Genomic DNA, 15,064 nt, shown 5'->3' with positions numbered 1-15,064 from the left:
TGGCTTTTTGGCTTCTTGAAGGCGAAACAGCCTGGCTGGCCATTGTGCCAGCACTTGCCTTCCCCTTTGCGTGCAGGGAGAAAGGGAAAGATGGCACTAGGAACCCAGGCAACACCAGGTTGTTAAAACCCAACAATATTAGTGTGTGGGGGGAAAAGTCCCAAATCATGGCAGGATTTGGGAACCAAAGAGAAGCAGCTGCTCTTAGAAAGCACTGTCAAAATGACCAATTGTTCATCTCCTGAATAAGAGAAAGACATGGATGAATCCCAAACCCAAATAATAGTATTGGTTGTAACTTCATTTATCAGAGCGATCTTAACATCATCGGGGCACTGATATTTACCAGAGAGAGGACTAATTAGATCCAGTGGAAATCACCTGTCATTATATGCTACCTAGACAACAGGGAAACTTACAAAACATTATTTACAATGTTTACCACATTAATTTCATGCAGAAATATGTCTATATTCATGTGTTGTTCATTAGATACAGTTCAAACTTATGATCGGGTTACTAAAAAAAAAAACAAAAACACATGCTTTATAACTGCTAAAACTAAGACTGAAATTCATTCTCTCTAGCTTCCGGTAAAATTCCAAGCATTTCAGTGAAAAGTTACTGGAGTTTTGAGAGCACCTTGAAGTTATAGAATATCACTGAACTAAGTTATACCCTGAGTCCATATTCCTTAACATATCTTAAAATATATATATATTCCAAAGGAAATAATGTACATCCAAATCACAGTCATGATTCTCTTTGAGATTTCTGAGGGCTAAACTAAAGAAAATGAATTGGAGAAGGCCGGGAGAACACCTTCTTTGTGAAAGCCCTACAGGGTTCAGTGAAGCCCCGTCACTAACTCCTTCATCTTCTTTGCCCCTTTCGTGGGAGGGCCATGTCTGATTCTTTACCTAGGGAAAACCAGCTTCTGACCATCTCAGAATCTGATTGATTAGGGGTATGTCTACATTAACTGCCTCTAGAAAAGTTACTTTGTTTCTGGAAGGAAACACCACGTTTGTGTTCATATAAATGGGATGTGTCTGTTTAGTATACATGATACAATGCTGCTACTCCAGTCTCTCTCTCTCTCTCTCTCACACACACACACACACACACACACACACACACTTTACTAAGGTATAACTGATTTACAAAACATTGCACACATTTACGTTTGACCTAGCTTATTTTCTGATGACCAGTTCTTTCTCCTGAATTCTTTTGTTAGCGGAAGTACATCTTTCCTGCGTTCTACTCGAAATGGAGAGCTGTGGTTCTTCACAGACAGGGTTTGAATGATGCCACACCCTACTTTGAAGAATAACTTCTAAAACTTTACTTAGTGTGACATCTAGTGCCCAGAACAAGGAAGTTGTAATAAGGAGTCATTGTTGCCTTTTTTTTTTTTTTTAAGATATTTATTTATTTATTTATTTGACAGAGAGAAATCACAAGTAGGCAGAGAGGCAGGCAGAGAGAGAGAGAGGGAGGGAAGCAGGCTCCCTGCTGAGCAGAAAGCCCGATGCGGGACTCGATCCCAGGACCCTGAGATCATGACCTGAGCCAAAGGCAGCGGCTTAACCCACTGAGCTACCCAGGCACCCTCATTGTTTCCTTTTGACTGTGAGTCATTCTCAGAGGTATTGATTAGGTTTTACCGATAACAGAAAAAAACCCAAATACGAATAACACTCCAGTGTATAATTCAAGGATTCTTCATACATCATCACGAACCCTAAGTAGCCTCAAAGAAATGAAACTCCTCCAAATTCCATGGCTTGAAAGGTAGAATATCCTCTACGCCTTGGCTTATTGCAGCAGAGACAGGCGAATCATGCAAAGAAGAGAACGTTGTTCTGTTCACAATGCTGTGAAACTCTACAACTTTAAAGCACATGTTAAATGACTGGCTGGTGTTTAATTTCTTACCTATACCCTACTGGGAAACATCCTAAATCTAGGAGTCAGGAGGAAGGACTTGTGAAGGAATTTGTGCTCCATCACTTATTATCTATGTGATCTTTGTGAGTTACTTAACCTCTGTTGTTTCTTCTCTGAAGAGAGGATTGTAACATTTATCTCGCAGGGTTCTACAAGGTCACTAAAGAGAAGTACATGAAACCCTTGGTCCTGGCAATATTTATTAGCGCACTTACTATATCCCAGGCACTGGACTAAATAGTTTTAGTCTAGTAAATTATCTCATTTCGTCTTCCCATTATGAGGTAAGGGATATTACTTCTGTGAAAACAGAAATCTGGTAACAGGAACTCATTTGCCCAAGGTTCCAAAGCCAAAAGGGGGCAGAGGCAGGATTTGAACCAAGTCTTAACTCTAGAACTTACATACTTAGTCACTATGTTATATTTAGAAAGTTTTATATGCCATTTACAATTGATTCAATGTCATTTCAGTCCCATTTCTATAACTTCTTAGAAATCAGATCCTTGATCAGGAGCTTTCTTATTTTTTTTTAATATATATATTTTTAAAGATTTTATTTATTTGTCAGAGACAGAGGGAGAGAGAGTGCTCGAGCACAGGCAGACAGAGAGGCAGGCAGAGGCAGAGGGAGAAGCAGGCTCCCTGCCGAGCAAGGAGCCCGATGTGGGACTCGATCCCAGGACCCTGGGATCATGACCTGAGCCAAAGGCAGCTGCTTAACCAACTGAGCCACCCAGGCGTCCCGGAGCTTTCTTATTTTTAAAACACTGGCTCAAGCCAAAATTACTTGACTTGCCTTACCTTGACCAGACAGCAAGATGAAGGTCACCTCTGGAATGGAATCTTCCTCTGATCCTGCCCCTTTTAGCCAGGTCTTGGGTTGGCATGTGATGTTTTTAGGATCATTCCCACGTTGTGCAGTGGTGTTATCTCATACACCCAGTTTAAAATTTTTGTTCTCAAGAAGCACTGTCTTATCAAGCCATTATTTTGTGAGTTCCACCAAAATCAAAACTCAAGATCCAAACAAATTAAAACATTATTTGCTGGTGGTGGAAGGGTCTCTCTGGTCAAGTGGTAACTTAGGGAAGCAACAGCAGTTCTCCACATCACCCAGGATGACTGGCTAGTGCTGAGAGTACTTTCTACTGGTTCTCAACAGTAAGGCTTCTGTAAGCAGGGCACCAGCTAGCTCATGCAGAGGACTCCCTCTCTGTGTTAATTTTTATTTATTTTTTAATTTTGGTTTTATTTATTTTATTTTTTAAATTTAAATTCAATTAATTAACATATAATACATTATTGGTTTCAGAGGCAGAGGTAAGTGATTCATCGGTCTTACATAATACCCAGGGCTCATTACATCCTGTGCCCTTCTCCAAGTCCATCATCCATCCCATTCACCCACCCCTACCCCCCTAGAGCAAAACTGTTTGTTTCCTATGATTAAGAGTCTTCTAGGGTTTGCCTCCTTCTCTGATTTTGTCTTGTTTTATTTTTTCTTCTCTTTCCCTATGGCCCTGTTTTGTTTCTTAAATTCCACATATGAGTGAGATCATGTAATTGTCTTCCTCTGATTGACTTATTTCACTTAGCATAATACTCTAGTTCCATCTACGTCATTGCAAATACTTTAACTTTTAATATAGCATTTCCTTCTTATCCACTTTTTCTTTTCAAAATAAATACACAAAAAAGAAACTAAAAAAACGTATACCCACACTTTCCTGATACAGCTGGCTGATTTTTATTTTTATTTATTTAATTTTATTTTTTCAAAAGATTTTATCCATTTATTTAGAGACACAGAGAAACAGAGACAGCGAGAATACAAGGTGGGGGGCAGAGGCAGAGGGAGAGGGAATCGCAAAGTGCAGGCTAAGCATGGAGACTGAGGCAGCTCAATCCCATGACCCTGAGATCATGACCTGAGCCAAAATCAAGAGTCCGACACTTGAAGGACTGGGCCACCCAGGTACCCCTTTGGTTGATTTTTTTTTAAATAAAAACATTGATAATATTACCAAATTCAAAGAGTTTAGGAACATGGCCAACAGAAGGTGGACCAGCAGCCTCTTTCTACTTAGACTGCTTCCACTGACTTACTAACATAATAGGCAATAGAGTCTGTGAACTTATAAGGGCCTCTGGAATTTTTTTTAATTAATTTTTTTTTCTGGTAGGCTCCATACCCAGTGTGGAGTCCAAGGAGGACTTGAACTCACAACCCTGACATCAAGACCCAAGCTGAGATTAAGAGTTGGACATTCAACTGACTGAACCACCCAGGTGCCCCCTATGGAAATACCTAAGATTTGAAAAAAAATATTGCATCTAAGAGACAAAAAGGAAAAACTGCAAATTGGAACAAGAAATTAATCAATAGTTACTTAAATATATTAAAAATGTGATATTAGGTCAACTGGCCAACTGTAGTTCAAATGAATTCAACTCTTACACAGTTGTACTGTGAACTACATATTTAATGAGGCACGTGTCCACATTTCATTACATCATTAGCTGTGATAATAGAGGGACTTCAAAGGGAAAACTGCTTTGTGCTCTTAAAGAGTTTATTTATTTATTTATTTGTCAGAGAGAGAGAGAGCAAGCGAGAGCAAGCACAGGCAGACAGAGTGGAAGGCAGAGTCAGAGGGAAAAGCAGGCTCCCCGTGGAGCAAGGAGCCCGATGCAGGACTCGATCCCAGGACCCTGGGATCATGACCTGAGTGGAAGGCAGCTGCTTAACCAACTGAGCCACCCAGGCGTCCCTGCTTTGTGCTCTTAAAAGACTCTTCGTGACTCTGTCTTCCTCCTCATTGCTCCCCATCCCCCCATCTCCCCTAAAGATAACAGCTCTTATTTGTTTCTTATTTTATTTTTAAGATTGTATTTATTTATTTGACAGAGAGAGACACAGTGAGAGAGGGAACACAAGCAGTGGGAGAGGGAGAAGGAGACTTCCTGCTGAGCAGGGAGCCTGATGCAGGGCTCAAACCCAGGACCCTGGGATCATGACCTGAGCTGAAGGCGACCGCTTAATGACTGAGCCACCCAGGTGCCCCCATCTTATTCATTTCTTGTGATTCCTTTCATAAAAAAAATTTTAAAAAGCACATACCTACGTATAAGCATTCTGGACCTGGCCTCTTCCTCTTCGCAACATATAGTGGAGGTCTCAGCACAGGTGGTGGTGAGGGCTGTGTGTGCCACCTTGCACATTAACGACTTTAAAGAGTCATCGTGATCCACCTTCTCGCCCTCTTCATCATTTTCCTATTTACTATTTGTGTTGTCTATTGTCTGTCCTTCCACATGGACGGAAGCCCTACTAGGGCAAGGGTCTTTGTGTCACTGGCTCACTGCCCCATCTCCAATGCCTAGGATAGTGTCTGGCACAGTAAGTGTTTGCTGAGTGAATTTGACATTGAACATCATTATATATATCAATGACTTTGTGCAAAGGGTCAACAGAACTCCTGGGCTAGAAGCTATGTGCATTCCAAATTTCATAGACAGTGCTAACTGCTCTTCTGAAAGTTGCATCAATTTACACTCTGGGTGAGTTCTGGGGGCATACAAGAGTTTGGAAATATTTGCTGCATCTCAGACTTCTATCAAGGAATTGAAGATAGTATAAAAAGTTGTGAGAGGGCACCTGGGTGGCTCAATGGGTTAAGCCTCTGCCTTCAGCTCAGGTCATGATCTCAGGGTCCTGGGATGGAGCTCTGCATCGAGCTCTCTACTCAGCGGGGAACCTGCTTCCTGCCCCTACCCCCGCCTGCCTCTCTGCCTATTTTTGATCTCTATCAAATAAATACATAATTTTTTTTTAAATTTAAAAAAAATTTTTTTAAAAAGTTGTGAGGAATAGTTGTTGAGAAAAATACACAGATGATGTTGCTTCACTCAACTATAGCAAACACCAGGGAAAAATCTTCCCTTTCCATAATGAGGGTTGGTGTCCACTCTCTAATCAGATACTCACTTCTTTGGGGGTTCAAAACTGACAAGTGTCTCTGAACGGATAGTTTATGCCTGGCCATCCAACAGAGATTCACGAACCCCTGGGTCTTATTCCCAGATGGTAAATGATCGTGAACAAACTCCATGCACAGACCCATAATCCTAAAATCGTTTATACTGAAGATCCTTGAGAACCTTCCCATCATCAGCGATGCTACCTTCAAAACGAATCAATGTGATATTGACGGTGATTTACCCATTTAAGAGTTCTCACTGTAGCAGGATTTTGACAAGTTTGCCAGTCTCGGGAATAAATGCTGTCATTATTTCTGACAGGGCTGGTAGAAGGGTTTCATTAAAATGTGCAGAAGGGGAAAACTGTGTGACTTGGGAGAGGGTGGGAAAGGGGAACAATGGTAATTCTGAAAAGTAAATATACACATCAGATACACCTGTCCCCCACCCAGGTAGTCCTGTATAGGGTGGTTAGACATATAAAACTGTCAAAACTGGAATTTAAAAAAAAAAACACTAAACCTTTACGGCTTTTGTAATATCAAGAAATAAATTGCTCTGTGCTGCTATAGAATCTCTATGTAGGTATATCTGCGAATGTTTCAGCTTTGTCGACTTTCATCTTGATTGTCGGCTGATCTTCTCATTTAGCTTAGCAACGGAGCCTCGGAAAAGTCAGGTCTCTAAGACGCTGGTGGGAAATCACATCTACATCTGGTTCTCACAGCATCACTTTGAAATGATCATCAAAATAATTATTTTTTTTGTACTTCCCTTTCCCAATCTTGTTTCTGCCTGGATCTTAAAGAATAACCATATTAATGTTCATTTTAGGAACTTGCCCAAAGGCAGGGGCGGCAGGTGATCAAATTTTCTTGGTAGGTGAGGACAGTGTAGCTGTGGGTGAGGCTAATGCAAGAGTTACAGTCTCTCCAGAAAGAGCTGTTGGCTGAGAACACTGATTTCACATAAGCAGTGGGGAGGTCACTTTTTCTCCTTTGCCCTTAACCTTGGGGTCAAAGTAGCGAGGCAAAAAGACAAAAATACAGAGTAGCAAAAACTATCAGTTTTTTTGTCTTTTCCCATTTAGCACACGGGTTATAAATATATTTCTCCTTCTATATATAGCCACAGACTAGGAATCATCATGTTACGGAAATTGGAAAGAATCTTCGAAGGTCTCAACTTCCCCTACCCACACTTTTCCAAATAAGGAATCTGAGTCTGAGAGAGGTTAAGGGCTTGGTATTGCTAGTTAGTGGCCACCCTCGTGATCCCACATTAGGAGCAGTGAAGACCAGGGCTCATGTCTATAGGACTCCTGCTCCAGTGCTCTTTCCAAGAAAGAACCACCTTCCAAACATTTCGAGTCTCCAAGTACTCCCCTGCTAACTCCGCACAGCTCAAACTACTGTGACTGCAGTTTTTCAACACGTGTAAGAAGGATTGGCTTCTATTTCCAGTGCTCAACTGACAGCCCTGTGTTCTGTTACTGACTCGGTGTTTTGCACTCCTTTCTGTGGCTGGAATTACCCTGGGGGTAGTAACATGAGGTTTCTGAGCGGGAATCAATTGCAAGGGAATACGCAGTTATTTTCTTTCTTTACTTTCCACAGGCAATTTATAAACCTTCAAGAGCTCACCTACCACTAGGAGCGCTCTGTTTTCCAATATGTTTCTTTGCCCTGTGATAAGAACCTATTAGTGCTACAAAGTCTGGGGCGGGTGTCCTAGCTGTACCTAACAGAGCCCTCACTGGCTTGCTTCTTTCCATCCCGAGGTAGCAGTTTGGTCCGGACGTCAACCCAGGATGACTCCCATAACTTTGTAAACCCTATTTCACCCCTCTGTTTCAGGCTGGCTGTGGCACCTCTCCATTTGTGGGACGTTTGTGATCCCTGTTATCACTCCCACCTACCACCAAGCTTTCCAGCCTTGGAACCCGTAACTTCAGCCTCCTCCCCCCGCCCCTTTAAGCTACAAGCTTTAGTTCTCTCTCAGGTCCACACAGAGATCCTTACCCAGTTTTAAAGTATGTATTGCTATTACTTTAGCTACTATTGCTATGGAAAGTCACACATGTCTTGACCAGAAATCTCCAAAAATAATTCCTCAGGAGCAACTTTGGGATGGCTTTTGCATTCATTGGGGTTCTGATGACCAGTGATGAGGGACAAGTTTCAGCTCTACTTTTTTACCCAGAGCTCCAATTTGTCTGATAGGATTCTTAGAACAGGCGTTGACATTTCAGAATTTCTTTGAGCTTAAGTTTCTGGATTTGGTGGGGTAAGTGAGGAGGACTTCAAACAGAAGAGGGAAGCATGGCAGGTGGTTTTGAGAGAGCGCCCCCTAGTGCACACAGCAGGAGTAATCCCCTCCCCTCTGAGCGTGAGCAGGATCCTGAAATTGATGGAATTTCACTCCCAAGATTAGGGGACATTTTATGGCAAAGGAGAAGTGATCTTTCAGTTATAATTAAGGTCCTTAATCCGTTGAATTTGAGTTTGTTAAAGAAGATCATCCTGGGGGTGGGGCTGATTTATCAGGCAAAACTTTAAATAAAAAGGATGAGACCCTTCCTGAAGGGAGAGATCTGAAGCAGGGGGAAGAGATGATCCTGTCGGCTTGGAAGCAGGCAGCCTCGAGGAGCGGCAGGTGACCCCGGCCAATAACCAGCAAGAAAATGGGGGTGCCAAGCCTACAACCTCAAGGAATTGGATTTTGCCAACAACTGGAATAACCTTGGGAGACGACCTTGGATATCATGCGAGAACACGACCGGCTGACACCCTGATTTCAGCCTGGTAGGTCACTCGGCAGGGAACCCAACTTCATTCTGATAGCTTACAGGGCGATGTGCAAATGTCACACAATCTCTGAAACCGTCTCTCTGCACCCACCAGAGCAGGGAAGGAGGCGCCAGGGACTGGCACAGTGACCCCGCCGGTCCACGACCATTCTCTCTCTAGGCTTTTCCAGATCGATTACTGCGCAAAGCCAGGGGAGAACCACCAGACGTTTTCAGGGGTGGCCACATGAACAAGATCCAGCATTTCTCATCTTTGTGGTGCCTTAGACACAGGGAAACGTCTAGAGTAATGGCAAACCCAAGCACAGGCCATAGATTAACACACTGACTTCAGATCAAATTAAAAGATGTGTGCCCCCCAAGATGAGGTGGGACCCGCTGAGGAATCACATCCTGCTTCTTAAGCGGTAAAGCTAGCTTCAGCTACTGGTTGCACTTGAACCAGGTAACAAAACCCAGAGGCCTTGGAATGTAGTCTACCCGACCATGGCTGCCCCAGGCGCTCTCTGTGCAAGGGTCAGATTACAAGAGGACACCTAAGAAGATAACAGGTGGTAAATTCAACAGGCAAGCTATCTGTCGGGGGACGGAAAACTCTGTAAGGGTCCAGCGAAGCTCAAAGTCCAACAGTTAGGTGTAGCTGCTGGCTGATGAGAAATCGTCACAAACACGAGAGCTGATGGCAGGTCTGGGAAGGGGCACCTGTACCCAAAGCATCTGACCTGTGATTCACAGGGCAAGGGATTTCAGTGCTTACCAGGGAAGGAACTTATGTTTAGATTTTTTATGGAAAAGTAAATCCTTTGTCCATAATGGAAGCTTTTGAAGCACCAAATTCATTATAAGCATTCCGGGCACCATTATTGCTTCTGAAGCACCCAAAATACTTCATGTTTTATGACATAAACCACAAGGAGAGCTGCGTAATTTGGTAGCCATGTTATTTACTGTTCTATGACTTAATCAAATGCCAAAAACTTTTGGACTCCATGGTTTTGGAATCAGAAAGCACAGCACTCCTATGTGTGGTTGGTGGCAAGATCTACGGGAGAGCCCCTAAGAGCTCAAATGTTTTCCTTGGGAAGCAAGAGGCCTCTAGGCCCCTGTCTTCACTCTCTTGAAGAGACTCTGTCCTGTTCAGAACACAACATAGGCCCCTCTCCTGTAACTTGGCTGGTTTTTCTATCTACCCATGTAGTATCCACAGCACAACTGGCCCCATCAATCAGCAACAGAAAAAATCTGCTCTGCAGGGTCTCCCCAAAGGCCAACATTTATTTGACTGCCATCTTCTTCTTGCCAGGGCTCCTTGACGTTCCGGACACAAAATAGAGGAATGCAGTCGACCTGTTCTTACAGGCTCTCCATCTAATTAGTTATTTGGCCCTTAGACCGTGACCATGTCTGCTGGAGTGGGACAAAGGACCTTCAGCCTTTCTATCCTTCCTGCTTTTAGGAGGTAACAGCCATGGACTATACCTTGAGAACACCTGATTTCAATGATTTCAGAGCTATGTTACCTGAGGCTTCCCCTGTCCTGCTCCTTGCTCTCCACTGTCAAGATGAAATACCTTTGCTAACTCAGCTTAGACATGTTGATGTTACACCTTCAGTTTTCACAAAGAAAGCCCATGAGAAATGGTCACATGAAGAATTTTTTGACAAACCCATACTGATGAAGACATGGTCCATTGTTACCTTCTCCTTATACATACAGAGCCAATACAAGAAATGTCTTCAAAAATGTAACACCCAGAAAAGAAATTTATCCAGATAAACTAAGTTTTGGTTTATCATTCCATGAAAAATTGATAACCTACTGGCAGCCAAGATGCTGAGAGTCAAGGTCAATGCTCAATTACTCTACCAGCCTTGGGATATATATTCTACATCCTTCATACCTGCATATTTTATTGAAATACCTCAAATCCTTCCAGGGAGTAGGTTAGTTGTATATTTTAAAACATTCAGGTGGGAGGACAAGGACAAAACTTTGAGAATATAAGACCCCAAATCGTATATCTTAAGATGCAATATAATATAGCACTTAAATCTGTACCACTTAGTTCCAATCTCAACCCAGCTACTGACTTTGGACAAGGTCTTAGCCTCTCTGTAATTCACCTTCTTTATCTCTAAACGGAGAAAATAAAAATACTTCTTTCTAGGGTTATTTTGAGGAATAAATGTATCAATATACATGAAGCACTTAGAACAGAGAGTAAAAATGATTTGCTCTTATTATCTTGCAGGCTGATGGTAACCTCTGCCAGTACGTGGTATGATCAAAATGTCAAATGCTATTATCAGGCTGCTGAACTTTATCCATTCAAATGTGACATATAAGTCTTACCTACTGTAGCAGATGCTGATGAGAGCAGAGATTTGCCCCAGGAGCCCCAGCCTGCCCATCCTCCTCCACGGGAAGGTGAATCCACAGCCTATAGAAAAACATTAGCAATTCAGTATATGCAGGAATGGGAAAAACAGAACAAAACAAAACACAAAAACAAAACACAAAACCCTTGGTTTGAAACAAAAAAAGAGATTTAAGAAAAAAAAAAATCATCAGTAACAATATCTCCCTGGCTTAAAGTTCATAAGGGCCATAAAAGAATGCATAAAAGAATACTACCCATATTTCAATGTGTACTTTAGAACAAAACTGATCAGTAGCCATGTTGGCTTGAAGTGAGAGGGAGGGGATTTGATGTTAAGAAAGACCCAAATATCCCATTATCTGGAAGATAGGTACAAGGGCTGTAGGGGGAAATCATTTAACTTATTAGGGCACAAAGTGATTGGGAAAAGTTCAAAGCTCTAGCAACTTTAATGTAGCTAAACAAATGTTCTCTTCCAGGTAGAGGTAATTCTCCAACTCTGGGGTGATAGGAGGGAGCTCTGATGGATGACAGGTGAAGTGTCTAGAAAAGCACCAATAAGCCTGGAGATGGCTTGCAGCCAATAGGTAGCCTTTTGAGGTAGACACCTTTCTTTCTTTCTTTCTTTCTTTCTTTCTTTCTTTCTTTCTTTCTTTCTCTTTCTTTCTTCTTTCTTTCTTTTCTTTCTTTCTTTCCTTCCTTCCTTCCTTCCTCTTTCTTTCTTTCTTTCTTTCTTTCTTTCGACTTACTTATTTTGAAAGGGGAAGAGAGAGACAAGGGGGGTGGTTGGGGGGAAGAAGCAGAGGGATAGAGAGTCTTAAACAACCTGCATGCTGAGCGTGGAGTCCAACACTGGGCTCGATCTCATGACCCTGAGATCATGACTTGAGCCAAAATCAAGAGTCGGACGCTTAACTGACTGAGCCACCCAGGTGCCCTGAGATAGATGCCTTTCAAGGTGTCTTTCACTGTCCCTGGGCTCTGTAGGTTCAAATTCTTCTGCTTAAGTACTTGGATTAAGATTGAGAGACTGGTTTAGCTTGAGTTGGTTGCCTGAATAGAAGATGAAAATTCAGGCAATGTAGGGTGACCATATTCCATCCGTCTTGCTGACTAAGGATTAAGAGAAATCAGCGTGAACAGAATGAAGGAGCTATGTTTGGAGAAGCTGTTGAATTCCTGACAGCCTCTCAGCCCCTGGTTTCTGTCCCTCCTCAAGGCCCTATCACATCTTCAAGTTCCATGAGATTCCTGCATCGTCAGTGAGTCTGTCTGTCTGTTTCTTTTTTTAGATGTTTTGTTCACTGATATGTATCCCCAGAGCCTAGAAGAGTACAGGGCATATAATAAGTGCTTAATACATTTATTTGTTGAGTGACTGACTAAAATTCATCCATTTTCTTAAGTATTCATAGTTTCTGTTACTTGCACCCGAGGAGCCCTGATTTGGGTAGTGGAACTACAGCTTTCCCTTATTATCTAGGAACACATTCTAGAAAATGAGGCAAGAATACATTAGGAGTAATACTTTAGGTGCTGGAGAAATCACAGCTCTTTCCTCCAAAGAAAGAAAGAAAGAAAGAAAGAAAGAAAGAAAGAAAGAAAGAAAGTAAGTTAGTTCAGTGAAATATTCCTATGGACATTGTAGCTTCCATAACTTCTGGCCCAAGTTTGGCCCATCAGTCAGCCCCTTCCCTTCTCCCTCCTGCCTTCTACCTTTGGAGATCAGGGTGGTCATGTCAAATATTTGGGCCAACAGGATACAAATGGGAAGGCGTTTGCTTTCACGATAAACTACACACTTATGGCTGGCGCCAACTCTTCCCACATCCTTTCTTTCTGCCCTGAACGTGAATATACTTGTAACAGCCTCTGCTGAAGCAGCCATCTTTGTGGATATGAGGGAAAGGCCAGAGGGAGCTACAGTCACTGGTCCTGGTATTGCTGAACTACTAAACCAAGGTGAGTAGTTGACTGTCTTCATTCTTTCTGTTAAGTGAGAAAAAAAAAGAGTTGCTATTTGATCAGCTACTCTGTGTTGAATTTTAGTTATTTGTACCCAAAGGCATTCTTAGCTGATTCACCTAGTAAACAGCAAACACCATCCATCAGTGTAGACTACTGGTCAAGAGAAAAGGGTATGGAATTAAATTGCTTGGATTGGACTCCAGGCTCTGCCATTTGGGGCAATTTATTCAGGTCTTCTGAGACATCACTTACTCATTACAAAATGAGATACAGTAGTATAAGAACCGTAAGTTTAAGAACCAATAACCTCACAGGGTTATTATGAATATTTAAAGAAAAAATTCATATAAAACTTTGAGCATAGTGTCTGGCACATAATAAATACTCCTCCATAACAATAACAAGAACAGGGGTGCCTGGGTGGCTCAGTGGGTTAAAGCCTCTGCCTTCAGCTCAGGTCATGATCCCAGGGTCCTGGGATCGAGCCCCTGGGATCGGGCTCTCTGCTCAGCAGGGAGCCTGCTTCCTCCTCTCTCTCTCTCTCTCTCTCTCTCTCTGCCTGCCTCTCCCCCTACTTGAGATCTCTATCAAATAAAAAAATAAAATCTTTTAAAAAAAACAAGAACAATAATAATAATAATAAACTGTTATATTTTTTAACACTAAGAAGCAAAAAGTTTTGAAAGTTGGCTGACATTTATTTTTGTCTGGAAACAATGAGGAGCTTGTTAACATGAATGGAAATACTCAGGATTCATGACTGTCTGCTTTCATTTTTGGTGTCTACATTGATTTACTTCACATCTGCAATGGAAGCCAGTGGCAATTTTATACCATCAGGAAGACAGATGTAAGTTGGTGATTAATATCATTCTTTCACAGGACAAATCACTACCTATGTGATTAGGGAGAGTTAATACACTTAGGGGTGACAGCTTCCGACTCAAATTTATAATACTTAATACGCTCTGACAGCTGGTAATTGACTAGCAAATGAAAATAAATGTTAAATGAGTCTAGAACTTTTTGCAGTATAAATGACTGCTTCAATTGCTTTATTAATAAAGCTCCTTTGACATTGAGCTGTGACCTCGTGATCAGCTATGAAAATATTCGTTATCTAAAGCAAGTACTCAAATGGCTAAACGTGCAGCACATTTGATATAAAAACCATATAAACTAACGCTTCAACATGAATTCTTGTCTTGAGTATTACCTCTGCTTCAAATGGCTCTAATGTTACACACTTAGGAGTCAATAAAGTAGGTAGCATGGATTTACTCAGATCTTCCATTTTCAAATATGGTCATTTTAAAGCCTTTTCCTCATCCTCATCCCATGTGACTCCCCACCTCCTTTAACAGACAGCTTCCCATATGAATATGCAGAGAAAACCGAGGCCACCAGATGGGAACTCTCTTAACTTCCTGCCTCTCCTCATAAACTCTCAGAAGAATGACCTCATTTCACAAGAGCAAATCAGACTTGGCTTGATCATGAGGGATATCCAAAACTCAACTGAAGATCATTTAAACATCAGCAACTGTTGTGTGGTCCTAAGAATATGAAGAATGCAGGATTCCATCAAGTTCAAAGTCCTTTAAATAGAAAAGATATGTACATACCTAGTGTCCCATTTAAAGGTCTTTATCATTAAATGGAAAATATATTGATTTATTTCAGGTAATCAGATATACAGGTATCATTAGATAGAAAAAAAAAGGTATGAATGTTAGAATTCCATTGATCTTGAAGGCCTTTAACATTTAGATGGAAACATAAGTACTTGTCATGAAAGATCAAAGATCAACCTGGTTGTCCTATATGCTTGAGTAGATCAAGAATCAGGTACTATCCCTAGTTCACATCTGTAAGAACAAACCCTTCTTAGCTTTTGTCACTCATGACATGGCTGCTCTAAAAGGGGCTCAGTGTGACATTCAGGGAGATGGAAATCTCTCTGGATGCC

The 15,064-nt window shown here is 41.7% G+C and overlaps 1 protein-coding gene across 1 annotated transcript in view; it reads right to left on the bottom strand.

Moving 5' to 3' along the window:
• Positions 1-15,064, bottom strand: part of FAM114A1 (family with sequence similarity 114 member A1) — a 70,636-nt gene that overhangs the window by 37,440 nt on the left and 18,132 nt on the right. The window contains exon 5 of the mRNA XM_045069298.1: positions 11,100-11,187. Within this exon, the coding sequence (XP_044925233.1) occupies positions 11,100-11,187 (88 nt within the window). The remainder of the gene's footprint in view (positions 1-11,099; positions 11,188-15,064) is intronic.

Source organism: Mustela putorius, unplaced genomic scaffold (genome assembly GCF_011764305.1).
Source record: "Mustela putorius furo isolate JIRA1106 unplaced genomic scaffold, ASM1176430v1.1 tig00000083_pilon_pilon_pilon, whole genome shotgun sequence".
NCBI classification, from domain to species: Eukaryota; Metazoa; Chordata; class Mammalia; order Carnivora; family Mustelidae; genus Mustela; species Mustela putorius.
Note: the sequence above shows the minus strand (reverse complement) of the source record. Positions and strands in the feature narration are given on the sequence as shown.